Source organism: Mastigoproctus giganteus, chromosome 1, assembly GCF_048544385.1.
Source record: "Mastigoproctus giganteus isolate SK-2022 chromosome 1, ASM4854438v1, whole genome shotgun sequence".
NCBI classification, from domain to species: Eukaryota; Metazoa; Arthropoda; class Arachnida; order Uropygi; family Thelyphonidae; genus Mastigoproctus; species Mastigoproctus giganteus.
In genome coordinates this window covers 266,566,804-266,581,978 of record NC_143575.1, presented here as the reverse complement: position 1 = coordinate 266,581,978, position 15,175 = coordinate 266,566,804, and the positions used below count along the sequence as shown (strand labels likewise).

Below are 15,175 nucleotides of genomic sequence, written 5' to 3'. Positions count from 1 at the left end.
GATGACCTTGTGGTCATAAGCCATGATCCCAAAGAATTAGAGGAAAATCTTAATCAGTTATGCACAGCTAGTAAGGATTTTGGACTAAAGATGAATATGGCTAAAACAAAAGTAATGATGAACAAGTATGCCACAGAAAGGGAAATAATGATTGAAGGAGCAGTAATTGAAAAGGTGGAGTCATATACTTATCTGGGACAAGTTATTAGCTGTAATAATGATAAATGGCTGGAAGTCAAGAGAAGAATAAATTTTGGATGGATAGCATTCAGGAAATATAGTCACATACTGAAGAGCAATATCCCAGTTTGTCTGAAACGTAAAATAATGAACCAATGTATACTCCCCACCTGACTTATGGAAGTGAAACTTGGGTACTCACCAAAAGAATGGAAGAGAAGCTGAGAACTACACAGCGAAGAATGGAACGAATCATATTGGGAATCAGACTGTTAGATAAGAAGAGAAACACATGGATTAGGCAACAAACTCAAGTAAAGGACATTCTTATCAAAACTAAAGAACTAAAATGGTCTTGGGCAGGACAGATAGCCCAAAGACATGATGACATATGGACTAAGAAAATAACAGAATGGTATCCAAGAGGAGCTAGAAGAAAACCTGGAAGACAAAGGCGGAGATGGATAGATGAAATTCATGAGTTTGTAGGTAGTAAATGGATGGCCAGTGCTCAAAACAGAAGGAACTGGAAAGTTGCTGCAGTGGATTGAAAATGGCTGATGATGATGTCTGGCCCTAACTTGTTCAATTACAAAAAAGTTTATATTATTTAATAATTTTTAATTTAAAAACAAAGAATTTCTATTATTCTTTATCACGAACTTTTTATGCGAGAAAACGTTTTACTCAGGAAAATAACATATTACAATATATAGAGTTTAAGAAACCAAACATAGTACAGGGGAAACTTCTTATGCGGATATTTCTTATCCAGGTTCTACTGTATACAATTTCCTTGTATACAGTGGTTGCTTGTATACAAGGCTCTTTGAACATGAATAACTCAAAGAAAACAAGTTTTAACCTGATTCCTTTTGCAATAGGATTTCTTTTCCTTTTAATTTAACAGTAAAAAAACAAGAAAAAAAAAAAAAAAAGAACCAATTTTCAAATCGATTTAGTTCACAGTGAAACCAAATTGCCATTTAATCTGAAGAGAAGACAATTTCTTAGCTTTTATCATCACAATGAATAAATCTCAGAGTCAGACTTTCAATGAAGCTGACATATGGATGTCAACAATTGTAATTTTTTTAAAGGACAATATAGTTATACATGTAAAAGTTGCATTTATCAAATTGCATTTTTAGTCATTTTATTACCCGAGTCAGTCTCACTGACACCTTAGCTAGCAGCAAAAGGAGCTGAGGGAGAGGTGACTTCGATATTAATCTTTACTTCTTCTCAAAAACCGTTTTGGCAAAATGTTCGCAACAAGTAGTCTAGTAAATAATAATATACCATATACATAAAATCACCCGAAGAAGGAATGGTCACGAGACAAGAACTGCAAAATATTTAAAATTTTTCTCACATCTGCTATTTCCAAATCTTCCATAACTTTCTGAGCTTCCACCTCCAGATCTTTGAATTCCTTCATTAATTTTTCCAAGAATTCTTTTTTTTCTTTCAGTTCTTCTTCAATTGACAACAATTTTTCTTCACATTTTTTGATATTCCTAATGGAGGGACAGGGAAAATTATTAATCATTCATAAATGTACATCACTATATCATTAATTAACATTCATAAAACAATTTAATTTATTTGTGGTATAAGAAAGCATGTATTTAAGAGTTAATAGTTTTTTATCCTAATATGTTAATGTTAGGATAAAAAATATTTTTCTAAAAGAAACAGATTTTGTAGACTCATAAATTTCATTACCTTTTTTTTTTTTTTTTTTTGAGGCACCATTAGTTCATAATTCCCACAATAAAAGCACTGTATGTGAACAGCTAGCTTTAAAACAGGTTCTGTTTCATACTGAATTTTCATAGAAAATAAGGTATAAATACAGTATATCATTTCTATAAGAGAGAGAGAGAGAGAGAGAGAGAGAGAGAGAGAGAGAGAGAGAGAGAGAGAGAGAGAGGCTAAATGACTTAAATTCCATTCTGAATTTTATCCATCCTTCAGTTGCTATATTCTGTATATAAGTTTTATTTTTGTTTATAGTGAATCATAAACCGGGCAATAATGAAACCAAAGATTTTTTTATGGCAAGAAGAGATACACCAGACTTGAGGAAGCTATTGAAGACATTGCAAATCAAGCATCTAATGATAATGAGGTTTTTGAAATTTTCATATTAGCTCCAAATTTGGACAAGTTGACAGACCGAAGAGTTTGATGAAGATGTTTTACAGGACCTTAAGTCATTTCCAAAAGAAATTCCTGGTTGTATGGAAATTTCATCTGAAAATACCAGTGAAGATGTTTTACTCCCCAGAAGAAGATGATATTCCAGAAGATAAAAGTAGTAGTGATTCAACGGTATATCTTGATTTCGAAAAAGCAAAATGGCTGAAGAGACATCTGGAATACGTACCTTTTGGAACAAATGAACATTGTTTTACAAGTGAGTTAGATGCTGTGAAAAATGACTTAAAAGATTTGTCCCCACCCAAAATATTCAAAAAACTTTAGTGATAAAATTGTAGACTATATATGCAAACAAATGATAACATACGCTTGACAAAAAAACAATCATGAATTTACTATCGCCAACAAAGAAATGCAAAGTTTTATTGCAATATTGCTTTTAACAGGATATCACAACCTTCCTCAAGAAAGAATGTATTGGTCGCTGGACGAGGGCTTGTGTGTCTCGTGCATTTATAATGCCATGTCAAGAGATCGATATCTAGAAATAAAGAGATTTGTACATTTGGCCAATAATGAATATGCTCATAAAACAAGTTTGCCAGTGGGGTTTTTTCACAAGAATCTGTCAATAGACAAGTCAATGGTGAAGTATTTTGGACATAATCCAGCCAAACAATTTATCAAGGGGAAACCAGTGAGGTTTGGTTACAAAATTTGGATGGTAAGTAGTTCTGGGTATTGCTACACTTTTGAAGTCTATTGCGGGAAAACCAACTAAAGAAACCAAAAATGCGAAGAGTATACCTGTAGGTGCAAGAGTGTTTATTGATTTATTGGAACATGTGCCAGATCCATCAAATCACATAGCTTTCTTTGACAATTATTTTACAACATACTCAATGATGATATTTTTGAAAAAGAAGAAAATGAAAATAAGAGCTACAGGAACTGTGAGGGACAATAGAGTTCAACACTGTCCTATTATGGTGTCTAAAGAAATGGTAAAAAAAAAAGGAAAGGGGTACTTATGACTATAGGTTTGATGTCATCAACGGCATATTATGTATAAAATAGAAAGATAACACACGTTCTATTCTTACCAATTATGATTTTGTTGAGTAAAACATTGGTCAAAAACGGCAAAAGCTAAGGTCAACGTAGAACAACCTGCATTATTTGCATTGTACAATAGTGGAATGGGTGGAGTAGATACCCATGACCAATGCAACTCTTTGTACAGGATAGCGATAAGAGGCAAGAAATGGTGGTGGTCCTATTTACATACATGCTAGATATGACTATCACAAGCATGGAAGTTGCAGCAAATGACAGCAGAGATAAACCACTTATCTGCCTAACGTTCCCATTTGAGGATGCCTGTTTTTCTAAAAAAATAAATATTTTCTTTGATATTTTGGTATTGTTTGTTTCCTTGACTTATAATCTCACCATAATATTGAACGAAATGAGTTTTGATAGGTAGTTTTTTCATACGAGTTAATGCAGTTTTAATATTTTTTGTGAAAAGGCAATCTATGATACAAACTCAATATCAAGATGGAGGAAAATCAAACTGAATCAAAAAGACACTTTCCATTGTAAATTTGGAGAGTTGGTACCTATACCTTCCCTTTACTCTTGAAGGTAGTTATTATCTTTAAGTAGATCCCACATCAACATACTGTTGTGTTCACTACTACCTAGTGGTTACTCCTAATGCATGAAGTTACCCTAAAATAAAGTCAGAGAGAGAGAGAGAGAGAGGGGGTGGGGGGGTTGAACAAATGGTGATTGCATTGTTTTGGGGTCCACTGTAACCTTGGGCCCATGGAGGCATCAACTATACTGACACAATGTGTAAAAACTTGGCTGAATATAAAAAAAATAAAAAATTAATTTTGGATAAATGGATTATCATGTTATCATACTCAACAACAGTTCCTTTTGAATATTTTTCATTTAAAAGAAATGTGACTAATACTAAAATAACACCTTCGTAACTTACGTTATTTTGAAATGAAACAGCTGAATTTAGCCATTTTTACAATGAAACTTCTTGGTCTGGCAACAGTATGTTCATATGAAAATAAAATATCTTCATAATCCTAGTTATTATTATTATTTTTTAAAAATTTCCTCTATGCGTGCATTTGTACAGAATTTTCCTTTCATATTGGAACTTAACATGGTTGATATTAGATAAATCTTGTTCACTTTTTGTCATAATGATGTGTTCAGTAATACCACAAGCTATGAAATAGCTTATTCATAATTTCTGTAGCTTTTTAAAAGTTTACAATGCAGCTGTGTTGTGCTTCCGTTAAAGAGCAGCAATGGCCTTCTAAGGTAATACGAGAAAACATGCATCTGAAATCAAAAACTCCTGCTACCAGATGGTGAGCCAAATGCTGGATTTTGCTCAGGTGTGTGACTTAACATTTCCAGCTTCAGTACTTAGATATGAATTTCAGAATTTATGAAATAATGGCACAGCTGAAATGTGCAAAGCCTGGGAGGGAGGGATAAGCACTACCTGACTGAAGTTTTTATTATTATTGTTTCTGATCATATTTTTCTCCATCATGACAGCATGTAAAAATATATTGTTACCAAAACAGTTTTGCTTGAAGGTACCTAGAATCCTGGGGTAAGAATAATGTTGCTTTTATAAAGAAATAAACCTGTGACATAGGCCACGACACATCCTCCCATGACTAATTAAGGTTAACAATGGGCGCATTATAAGCATTTTAAATGTCTGGGGCAAATTTATACCCACAGTATAAATGATTACTCAAAGTAATAATTATCATTAGCAGTTCAACAGATTCTTGCTATCAGCATGGGAGACTGCTTACCAGCAAAGTTAACAAACAACAACTCCACAACTTACTGTGATTTGGCTCTATTTATCAAAAAAATTTTTCTTTCAGTGTTATTAGTTTGGGAATGTATTTCTCAGTTTAAAACAACTGAATCAGAATTGAATAAAAACTCAATAATTATGTTAGTGTTTTTTTCCTTCTTGGTACTATTTGCAGAAAAGACATTAAGCCAGTACAGTTGAAGCTCTTTATAGTGATCCTCTTTTTAATGTCCCAGCTGATTTCCCATAAACCTAATGCTATTTTACATTCATTATAACAACTTTAAAAAAAAAAAACACAAATTCTCACCACTTTTTATCTTGTTTTTTAATTTTTTAATTATAATATTCACATTTCAAAATGAAAGAATATTGAAGCTAATGACAAGCTTGCAATGACTGAGAAATCACTCATAGGCAATTTCTCACACTCATTGGTGTAATGGAATTAACTTCGACTAGAAGTACATTTCATTATATAGTATGCAGAGGCTGTTAGTTTATTGGCTCCCAAGAAGCAGGTTGCTTTGCCAGTCATGGATGAAATTAAGATTTTACAAGCTGTAGATAACTGTGCACTTTCTAAGACCAGTATCACTAAGCAGTCCAGTATGCCTGAGTGTACACTATTCACCATTCTGAAAGATTGGAAAAATCTGAAAGCTTAGAGAAACCTCTGTACCAGGTAGAATCAGAGGACTGAAAAGGTAATCTTGGAATGGCTAATAATGTGAGCAAAATACATTCCCACAGATAGAAATCTTTTAAAATCTAAGGCTGAATCATTTGCACATTGGATGAATACTGAAAATTTCAAGTCTTCCGATGGATAGTTCCAAAAGTTTAAGACTTGTCATGGGCTGTTTTCAAAAAAAAAAAAAAAAAAAAAAAAAAAAAAATGTGTGGTGAAAGTGCAACCATCAACACTGAAGTAACAAATGGAAAAATTGTAAGAAGGATGAAAGAGAATATAAGGAGAAGCTTCCTCTCTTAATCAGTGGGAAAGCCCTGATGCTTTAACAGTTTGAACACATTGCATAGTTGGTAATGTGTTCAAACTGTTAAAGCATCAGGGCACCCAGCAAATCTTGGATGTCATCAAGAATCTATGAAGAAAGGATCAGAGACTTAGATCACAATATGAGCAAGAATAAAATTTTTTTTTTTTGCTATTTGTGGATAACTGTACCCCTCATCAACAAGTGAATGTCCTATGTGCAATAACTGTTGAATACCTACCACCTAATATGACAGTTCTTCAGCCACTCGATCAAGGTGTAATCCAGTGCTTTAAGAAAACTATCGAAGAATGCTAAACGAAATCATGCAGTGTCTCAAAAGTAAAACACAATGCAAAATTAACAATAAAGTGATCAACAACCACTTCAAACATGCTAGATTTGTCACCTTGAATGATGTAAAAAAAAAAATGAAGTTTAATATGCTCCTTCCTCTATTATAATTGTGAAGGACAGTCCGAATACTGAAGAAATTTCTGAAGATGTGTATCATCCCCCTAAAGTTGGGAAATATGTTTTGAAGATTGCTGATGTGGGTAAAGGTACTGCATGTTTTAGGATATGTGCAATGAAGAGAAACTCACTATAGTAATAATGGAACCTGAAAATTGTAGTGACAAAGAGGAGCCTACTGCGGTTGAGCAAGTTTTTTTGAAATATGCACACAAGGATTAGAAATTGTACACTGTTTTTCTAAGTGCAGCCTGTGAAAGTGAATTAACTGCTATCATATGCCTTCATTCTCTTTTAAAATATGCTATACCACTGAAACAATGCATTTTGACAGATTACTTTGATGTACACACACACACTGCGCATAAGCAATTTATAGCTTAATCTTATTACACTGTATGATGCAAAATGTAATCTCCATTTTCTTGTTTAATGTAGTAATACATATTCTGTATTACATCATACTATATTGTAACAGCACAATCAGATTAAATGTTCAAACTTTTTTCTTTGTGCTGATTTTATAAACTATGGATATAACTGTTCTCCCTCATTCTCCTGGGCAGTTGCTATAAAGAGCATCAAATGTGTTTAATAGTCAGAAAATAATCAAAACTATTTGAACCTTCTGCTGGCACGCACTTAAAAGCCACACCATCCGTTGCATGTGAGTCCTCTATGATATCATAGAAATGTTTGGAATAAAGGCAATAAATGATTTAAAACTGGGCACTTATTAATGTATTCATTATCTGGACAGTATAGTGGATATTAGAAAAAACAATTTTTAATTATTATTTTAATTAATTAAATTTCAATCCACCAATGGATTCAAATCTAGCTCACAAATGATCCATGTGCTTCACCGAATTTCCACAATCAAATGTACAATACATGCAAATTAGACAACAAATTAAAGTCAACAATAAATCTGCAAATGAAATTGATGATATCATATGCTGGTGTAATAAAAGAGGTTTGTTATTTTTATTTATTTATTTTTAGTATTGTGGACAATATATAATGATGGCCACATAAGGAAATGAAGTTCTGATGCATTTGGAAATTTTGTCATGTCATATTAGTGGCTGCTGTATTCAGTGTGCCAAGCTGTGCTATGAACACTAATATTTAAAAAAAAATGGCAAAAAGATTTATAGAAATTAAAATAAGAATTTCACTTACGTGATCAGCTGTGCAGAATGTAAGGTTCACCAACAAAAATGAAACAATAGCTGATCAAATCCACCAACAAATTATAATCCAACATGCTTCACTCTGAAATGATGATATGTAAGATGTGGCATCAAAACCAAAAATGTAGAACACCTAAAACTCAGATCTGATTTCTTTTTTTTTTTACAGACATACTTCTCAAATTCCAACAAAATCAGAGATGTATATAAAAAGTCAAATTATTTATTTATTTTTTTTTGGTAGTTGTTGGTGCATCGGCTTCTGTGGCCATAATGCACCTCCCAAGGTTTTTGCAGTACTTTGATCCAAGCCCGAGGCGGGATTCGAACCCGCGACCTTTGGGTTGCTAGGCAGGCACTTTACCCACCCGGCTAGCCCGGTCGGCCAAGTCAAATTATACTAAAGGAACATTAAAATTCACACTTACATCACTTTGATGGCAACTTAAATTTTTCTTTTTTGGCATTTTTATATGCTATCACTGGGTTAATAAATATTGCAAACGTTAACATTTTGAAAGTTATAAATAAAGAAGTGTGTTACACTATGTGCAAAATAATAGTATAAATAGGTCACAACTCACCTACGAGCAGTTTTTAAAGCAACATTAGTTTTAGTCAGAAGTGATGCAGCACCATCTACTTTATTATTTAATGAGTCTAGTTCCCTCTGTGCAGCTCCCATCTTTCCTTCAGTTACTATTTCCATTATCTGACCATGTAAGCTAAAAAAAAAAAAAATAAAAAAATAATAATAAAATAAATAAATAAAATCCTTTTCTTATTTAAAAATTTGCTAACTAGGAAGTTCCACTGATACAATCTTTCTAAAAATTATGAATCAGTACTCTCGATAATCCATAGCCATATCCATTGAATATTTTAAATATTTCTATCAAAACTGTTAAAACTATTGACCCTATATTAGTAAAAAGTACAGTATTGCTATTCAATGAGGGTAAGGCAAGTAGGCCCCGAAACAGGCTGCCAATATCTCATCTTTAAAACAAATAGGAAACTAACCTCCTAATGATGTTATTTGTTTAAAAGTAGTGCAATATCCAGGCAACTATCTTGGCATACTTGCACTGGACTTCATAAACTGTATTTCTTACTTATGGAGAGAGAGAGCAGTACAATTTGCCCAATAGTTTTCTTCATTACCATACAACGAAAATAGTTCTTATTTTCCACAGTAATTCTTACTGGGTTAAATTCAGTATATAAATCTGAAGGGCAACAGGTGTGGATGGCTCTGAGAGTGAGAGAGCACATCTTTTTATGGTGCCTATCTTGATACCTTATGGATGACTACAATTGTAATAAAGCAAAAATAGATTTTAGAATCAAAACTAGGTCATTGGCTGACTGGAAGCTATTAATTAGGGATTAAGTAGCATTTGATATCTAGTGAAGCTAGATAAATTTTAGAGTTAAAGAGTAAAGAGATAATCTTGTACGTTTACAAGGGGAGTTCAAAAAAGATTTGTATTCGCCCAGAAGTGGCTGTGATACAAAGGCATTTTTTTTTGTTTGATACCTTGAAATCTCTATAGCGACCACACAAATTTTTATTTCGATCTGACAATTCATCCCCCCCCTGTTGCAGCGCTGAATGAAGTGAAGTGTCACAATGAATAAAGTGTTCAGTTCCACTTGCTGAAAGGGAAAACACCCAAAACAATTCATGAAGAAATGTTGCTGTTTATGGAGAAGACTGCCCGGGTTACAGTGTTGCTCACACTGATATAAACAATTCAAAATAGAAGAACATGAATGCATGACAGAAGAAATCCCAGGATGCCCAGAAAAATGCTGTAACAGAAGAGAAAGAGAGAAAATTGCAAAAATTGAGGCATTAATCCTGGAAGATAGCCATGTTAGCATAAAAAAATTGGCTGCAGAGCTCCAAATTAGTGTAGTGTTTGTGAAGAACATTATCTATCAACATCTGCATATGAGTAAAAGTGTCTGTAAGATGGGTTCCCAGACTTCTGACTCCTTAAGAGAAGAAGAAAAGGGCACAATGTGCACATGAAATGTCGATGTGCCAGGAAAAGCAAGAAGAGTTTTTTACAGTTACTTACCATGGATGAAACATGAATCCATCACTATGATTGCAAAACTAAACAAATGCCAAAACAATGGAAGCACGAAGAATCAACCCCCCTCCAAAAAAAAAAAAAAGAGCAAAGGTACAACCAAGTGCCAGCAAGGTGATGCTGTCAGTTTTTTTGGGATCAGCATGGCGTAATTTTAATGGATTACCTCCAAAAGGGCTGTACTGTGATGGCGAAATATTATTCCACACCTCATACAGGTACATGCTGCTATAAAAAAAAAAAAAAAAAATATGGGAAAGCTGTCAAAAGGCATGCACCTGCTCCATGATAATGCCTATGCACATTCCTTGCATGCTGCAGTGAGGTGTGCACACAAATGTGGGTTTGAAATATTATCGCACACCTGCTTATTCCCACAACCTTGCACCCTCAGATTCTCTTTCCGAAGCTGAAGTCTTTTCTTCATGAAAACACTTTGCTGCTGATGATGAGGTTATTTTTCTTCTGAGTGGTTTGAAGACAGTCAGAAGACTTCTACAAAACTGGCCTGCAGAAGTGTATTGAGGGATGGAAAAATGTGTCATTTTGTCTGGTGACTATGGTGAAAAAGTGTAATACATGGTTTGTTTCAACTTATCACAACTAGTTCTGGGTGAATACAAATATTTTTGAACCTGCCTCGTAACATTAGTCAATCATTATGGTTAGAACCAGAACTGTTAAAGAGGGCACAAGAATCTTGTGACTTTGCAACTAGTTTGTGAGGCACAGTGCTTTGGCAGTACTCTTAAGATGATTCTTTTTTGCTAAACGTAGGGTGTGTGACAATTTTAGGTTGAAACCCTAGCCTAAAATAAATCTGGGAATTCAACAGTGACAAGTTATAATACTCTCCCGAGTGGCCCCTGGGTTGGATCATCTGGTGCACAATGATTTGGTATCAAAGTAAGTTTTACTGAAGGAGTCAACTGTGGGAGGAACCAGGTATATTTTTGCAATAAAAATAGATAGGACATATTAGTGCCCACATAAATGATTATTTATGTGGGCACTAATGATATTAAACCCAGATATACTGAAGACAATTAAGAAATATGGGGCCATGCTGAAAAGATGTCGTGGATAGGTCACACTGCAATTGTGCTTGTAATTCAGATCAGATAAGAAGAAATAAAGGAATAGACTATGACCATTTTGTTCATAGCTGTTAACCCTTCTGGAAAGTAGATGAAGCCAGGAGCTGTTTACCAATTAGAAACTTACTCTACTATGCACTGTTTTGTTCCTACATCTGGTGCGGTGTCTCCAAACCATCTTGAACTCCTAGAATCTATCCAAAAGAGAGCATCTAGATTACAGTAAACCCCCGCTATTCGCGGGGGTTACGTTCCTGAGAAATGCCGCGAATACCGAAAACGAGAATACTGAGTTATGGCTCCCATAGTAATAAAGTGGTTCCGTTCCAAAGTATGAAATATATAAGAAAAACTAACCTAAAATTTTTTCTATGTATGTATTATATGTACCTTCATAATATGACTATGTACATAGTACATAGTGAAATGCAAGCATATGGCATTGAAATGAAAATAAGAAACAATTTAATATTACATGTAATATTTATTAGAAATTTCAAACAAATCTTTCAAACCAGCGCCTTTGCTAGCTAAAAAAAACTTATCCTGCCAGAGCTATCACCAGTTTCGCTAAAGTGTTGATAAAGGAGTTTTGCCTTTTCACGAATGATGAGTGAACGGAATTTTATTTTGAGTTCGGTCTTCTATCCACAGATTTAAAGCTTTTTCCATTTTTTCTAATTTAACATCATGAGTTACAGAGCAAATTTTTGAAGCAATTAGCGCGTTTTCACGGACACTACGACGGATTTTTTCTTCCGATTTCTTGATTGATCATACCGTTGACTCATTTGATTTTATGTTTTGCCACTGAGGAGACACTTTCACCATTAGAAATTTTGTCTAATAACTCAATTTTATTCGCTAATGTCATCACCTTTGATCTTTTCACATTTCCCTTGTTATTCGTAGTCATATTTTTGTACGGGTTAGAAAGCACTTGTCCACAATAAAGTCATTTTCTTCCGTTAACACACTCAAAAAAGTCTGTTTTACACTGCAAAACGGTAGATTTATCACTTTTGTAAGCATATCAATTTATAAATTGATAAATTTATTCAATTTATAAGCATATAAATTAAAAGCAAACAACGAAACCTTCCATGACAAGCGCATAACACACACTGAACAAGGATTAGCGAGAAACATCCACGCCGGGATTTTGTCACGCCTCTCCCCCCACCCACTGAGCGCTGTTTTGACCGGGAAAGATAATTTTAGCTACACCCATGTTTTTTTTCTGGCGGAAAATGTTCACAGCACTTTAAAATTCACATTTTTTTTAGGTTTCATTTTATATTAAATCAGCGACCGCGAATACAGATATCGTGAATGGGGGAGGGGTTACTGTAATTAATGATTTCATATAGAAACTCACTCTACTTCCCAACACATGTTCCATTTCTGCTGCATGCCTTATTTATAGATATTTCTATGGGCACTGTTATTTTGAATTAGAACCTGCAATTCACTTCTTTCTTCAGTACCACCCAACTCACAGGGGTAAGGTAGGGTGGGAGAAAGGCTGATAACACCTGTAAAAAAGAGATCAAGGTGTATTAAACACTAGAAGCAGGTTCTTAAAGTTCTCACATGAAATCAGTGCCTCTGTCTACCAGGCAAACTACCAGTATCAAAACAATCCAGGGCCCGGTCAGAGAACTTAATCAAAAATTGACATGGTTTTTAAAGCACCGGGGAGAACCACTGCATAATAAATGAAACATCCTCTACAGAGTACACAACAGAAGAGAATTCATGGAAGCCTATAATAATCCAGTCCATTGCTTTTAGAAATTGTTTCAACAGGACCATGGAAAGGCAGCAACAGTTCCCCCTCCCACAGCCACTAGGAGATTTCTAATGCAGCCTGCTCACAGATCTCAGGCCATACAACAATGACACAGCAAGACTTACCCCACCCCAAAGATACAACTATAAATACAATGAAGTAGTGTTTTACAATTCCAATAACATAGCCACCAACTTTTCAATTTTGTAAAGCTAGAGACTGAGTAATTGTAAGCAGAAGGAAAAGAGTATTTTTAACTACAGTGGGAGTGGGGAGACAACAGAAGCATCTCTTTCTTTCTTTTTCTTGGAAAAAAGGTGGAGGTTTTTAAAGTCCACGCTGTGCTAAAAGTTAAACTTTACTGACAATATAGTACATTTGATATTAAAATATAGTGACAGGATTTTTTACCAATAGAGATGCATTCAACCATTAGCTAATATTTTTCTGTCTGAAGATTTGTTTTTGGATTGTATGTTAGATATCAACTGATAATGATTGCTTCAAAAAAGATATTATTGGAAACATTATCCACTTCAGAAATGGTGAAGATGTTACTTATTTGAGGTAGTGCAATACCATGAAAACTTGTTGTGAAGGTATTCACAATATAAGATAATTAAACAATGCATTCATACTACAGTTGCAGAACAGATGTTTGCCTTTAGCCAGTGGGAAGTTGATTGCTGGAACAGATTTCCATCTGTTGTTGTGGAAGTTGATAGCTTAAATAAATTTAAGGCTGAACTAGACAAGCATTTGCAGTGACTGGATGGGTGAAATAGGAAGGTTTTTTTTTTTTTTTTTTTTTTTTTTTGCTGATTCTGTATAAGCTTACTTTCTTGCATCATATGCCTCAATTAATGCTACCTAGGTAGTAGAAATTATGTATGTGCAGTAACCATGCATAAACCAACTTCATACTCTTAGGCATTTAGCCAAGAAATATTTTTAGATATCTAATATAATTACAAAATAACTACAAAAGGTAATTCATAATCATATTTGATTAATACATCCACATTATAATAACTGCAGCAATAGAGATTACTGCATGTAGAGTTAGAGAGTACTAACCTTTGTACTTTAGCTTCAACTGCCGATGCTGCAACTGCAGCTTTGTCATAATCTAAAAAAAAACAAAAAAACCCCAGAATAAAAGGTTAATCTTTTTATAAGATGAATTTTACTAGTTAATTCAATAAGTAAATTTATTTTTATGCACAGATAAACAATATAACCTTGTTAATTCGAAGTTCAAAGGATCAAAATATGTTCATTTCAATTTAAATGGGTTTGAAGTACAGTATTTGACGGCATATAAAAGCACCTTTTTTCCGAAAAAATGCCTTGGAAAATCACCCTGCATCCAATACGTGGAAGTGAGCCCTCCCTCACTGGCATCAAGGCGAGTGGGCAGGTTGTATTTCGCCATTTGGTCAGGATATTTTAATTTCTGAAGGATAGCAGGACACCCTAGAGTACTTTTGAACTCGCAGAGTTGTTTGGAATCAGTTCCAAGAAGTTTCGAAAACCAGGGAACACAGGAAAAGCCTTAGGTGATGGGAGCTTCACGATTCTTCTCCAGGTTTCTCAATAGTTCACCGATCCTTTAAAAGGTGGCACAATCGGCGGGCCAGTTAGTTCTGTTCAGTCTTTAGTGATGTTGAGTGTGTCTCGGTGTACGGTAGTGTACTTTTAATTGTGTGTGAAGTGACTATAATCACGACAATGAATTGTAACCATTGTGAAATTTGAAATAAAATAAAGAACAATGTTAATAGTATACCAGTTTTGGCCTGCTGTGCTGATAGCACAAAATTACCACCATTTTTGACGTTAAAAACATTTTTACTGCCGCTATTTCAAAAATTTTGCAATGAAAAACTGTCATGCGAAAAGCGTTACAAAAATTTATTCCAGTTTGAACCAAATTTAATGAAATTTTGCATGGAGCTTAATCTTAGCTCTATACTAGAAGAAAAACTTTCAAACCTCTGAAACCTGCAGTAGTTTTTTCAGGATAGCGGAAAATATGAACATGTTATCAAGGAAATTTTCTCATGCAATAGACAGTGGTTGCTTAAGGAAACCATCTCTTCTCATTTGGAACAGTTCAGAGCCAATAGAACTGAAGTCATTAAAAAGAGGGTGAGGGAATCGAATACACAGGTAGTTGACAAGCCAATTGCAGCCTTTGGATGTGTCCATAAATAAGATATTTAAGCAAAATGAGAGAATGTGTTGTTGTTGTTGTTGGTAGTTTTTAGGAGCATTAGCAACTAAGGCCATATTGCTCCG

At 34.3% G+C, this 15,175-nt stretch overlaps 1 protein-coding gene across 1 annotated transcript in view; it reads right to left on the bottom strand.

The window, feature by feature from the left end:
- glu (structural maintenance of chromosomes 4-like protein gluon) overlaps window positions 1–15,175 on the bottom strand; it is a 256,802-nt gene that overhangs the window by 73,048 nt on the left and 168,579 nt on the right. Inside the window, exons 20-22 of the mRNA XM_090377488.1 lie at window positions 13,952–14,003; window positions 8,468–8,608; window positions 1,556–1,700 (exon numbers count right to left, since the gene is read on the bottom strand). Coding sequence (XP_090233614.1) covers window positions 1,556–1,700; window positions 8,468–8,608; window positions 13,952–14,003 — 338 coding nt within the window. The remainder of the gene's footprint in view (window positions 1–1,555; window positions 1,701–8,467; window positions 8,609–13,951; window positions 14,004–15,175) is intronic.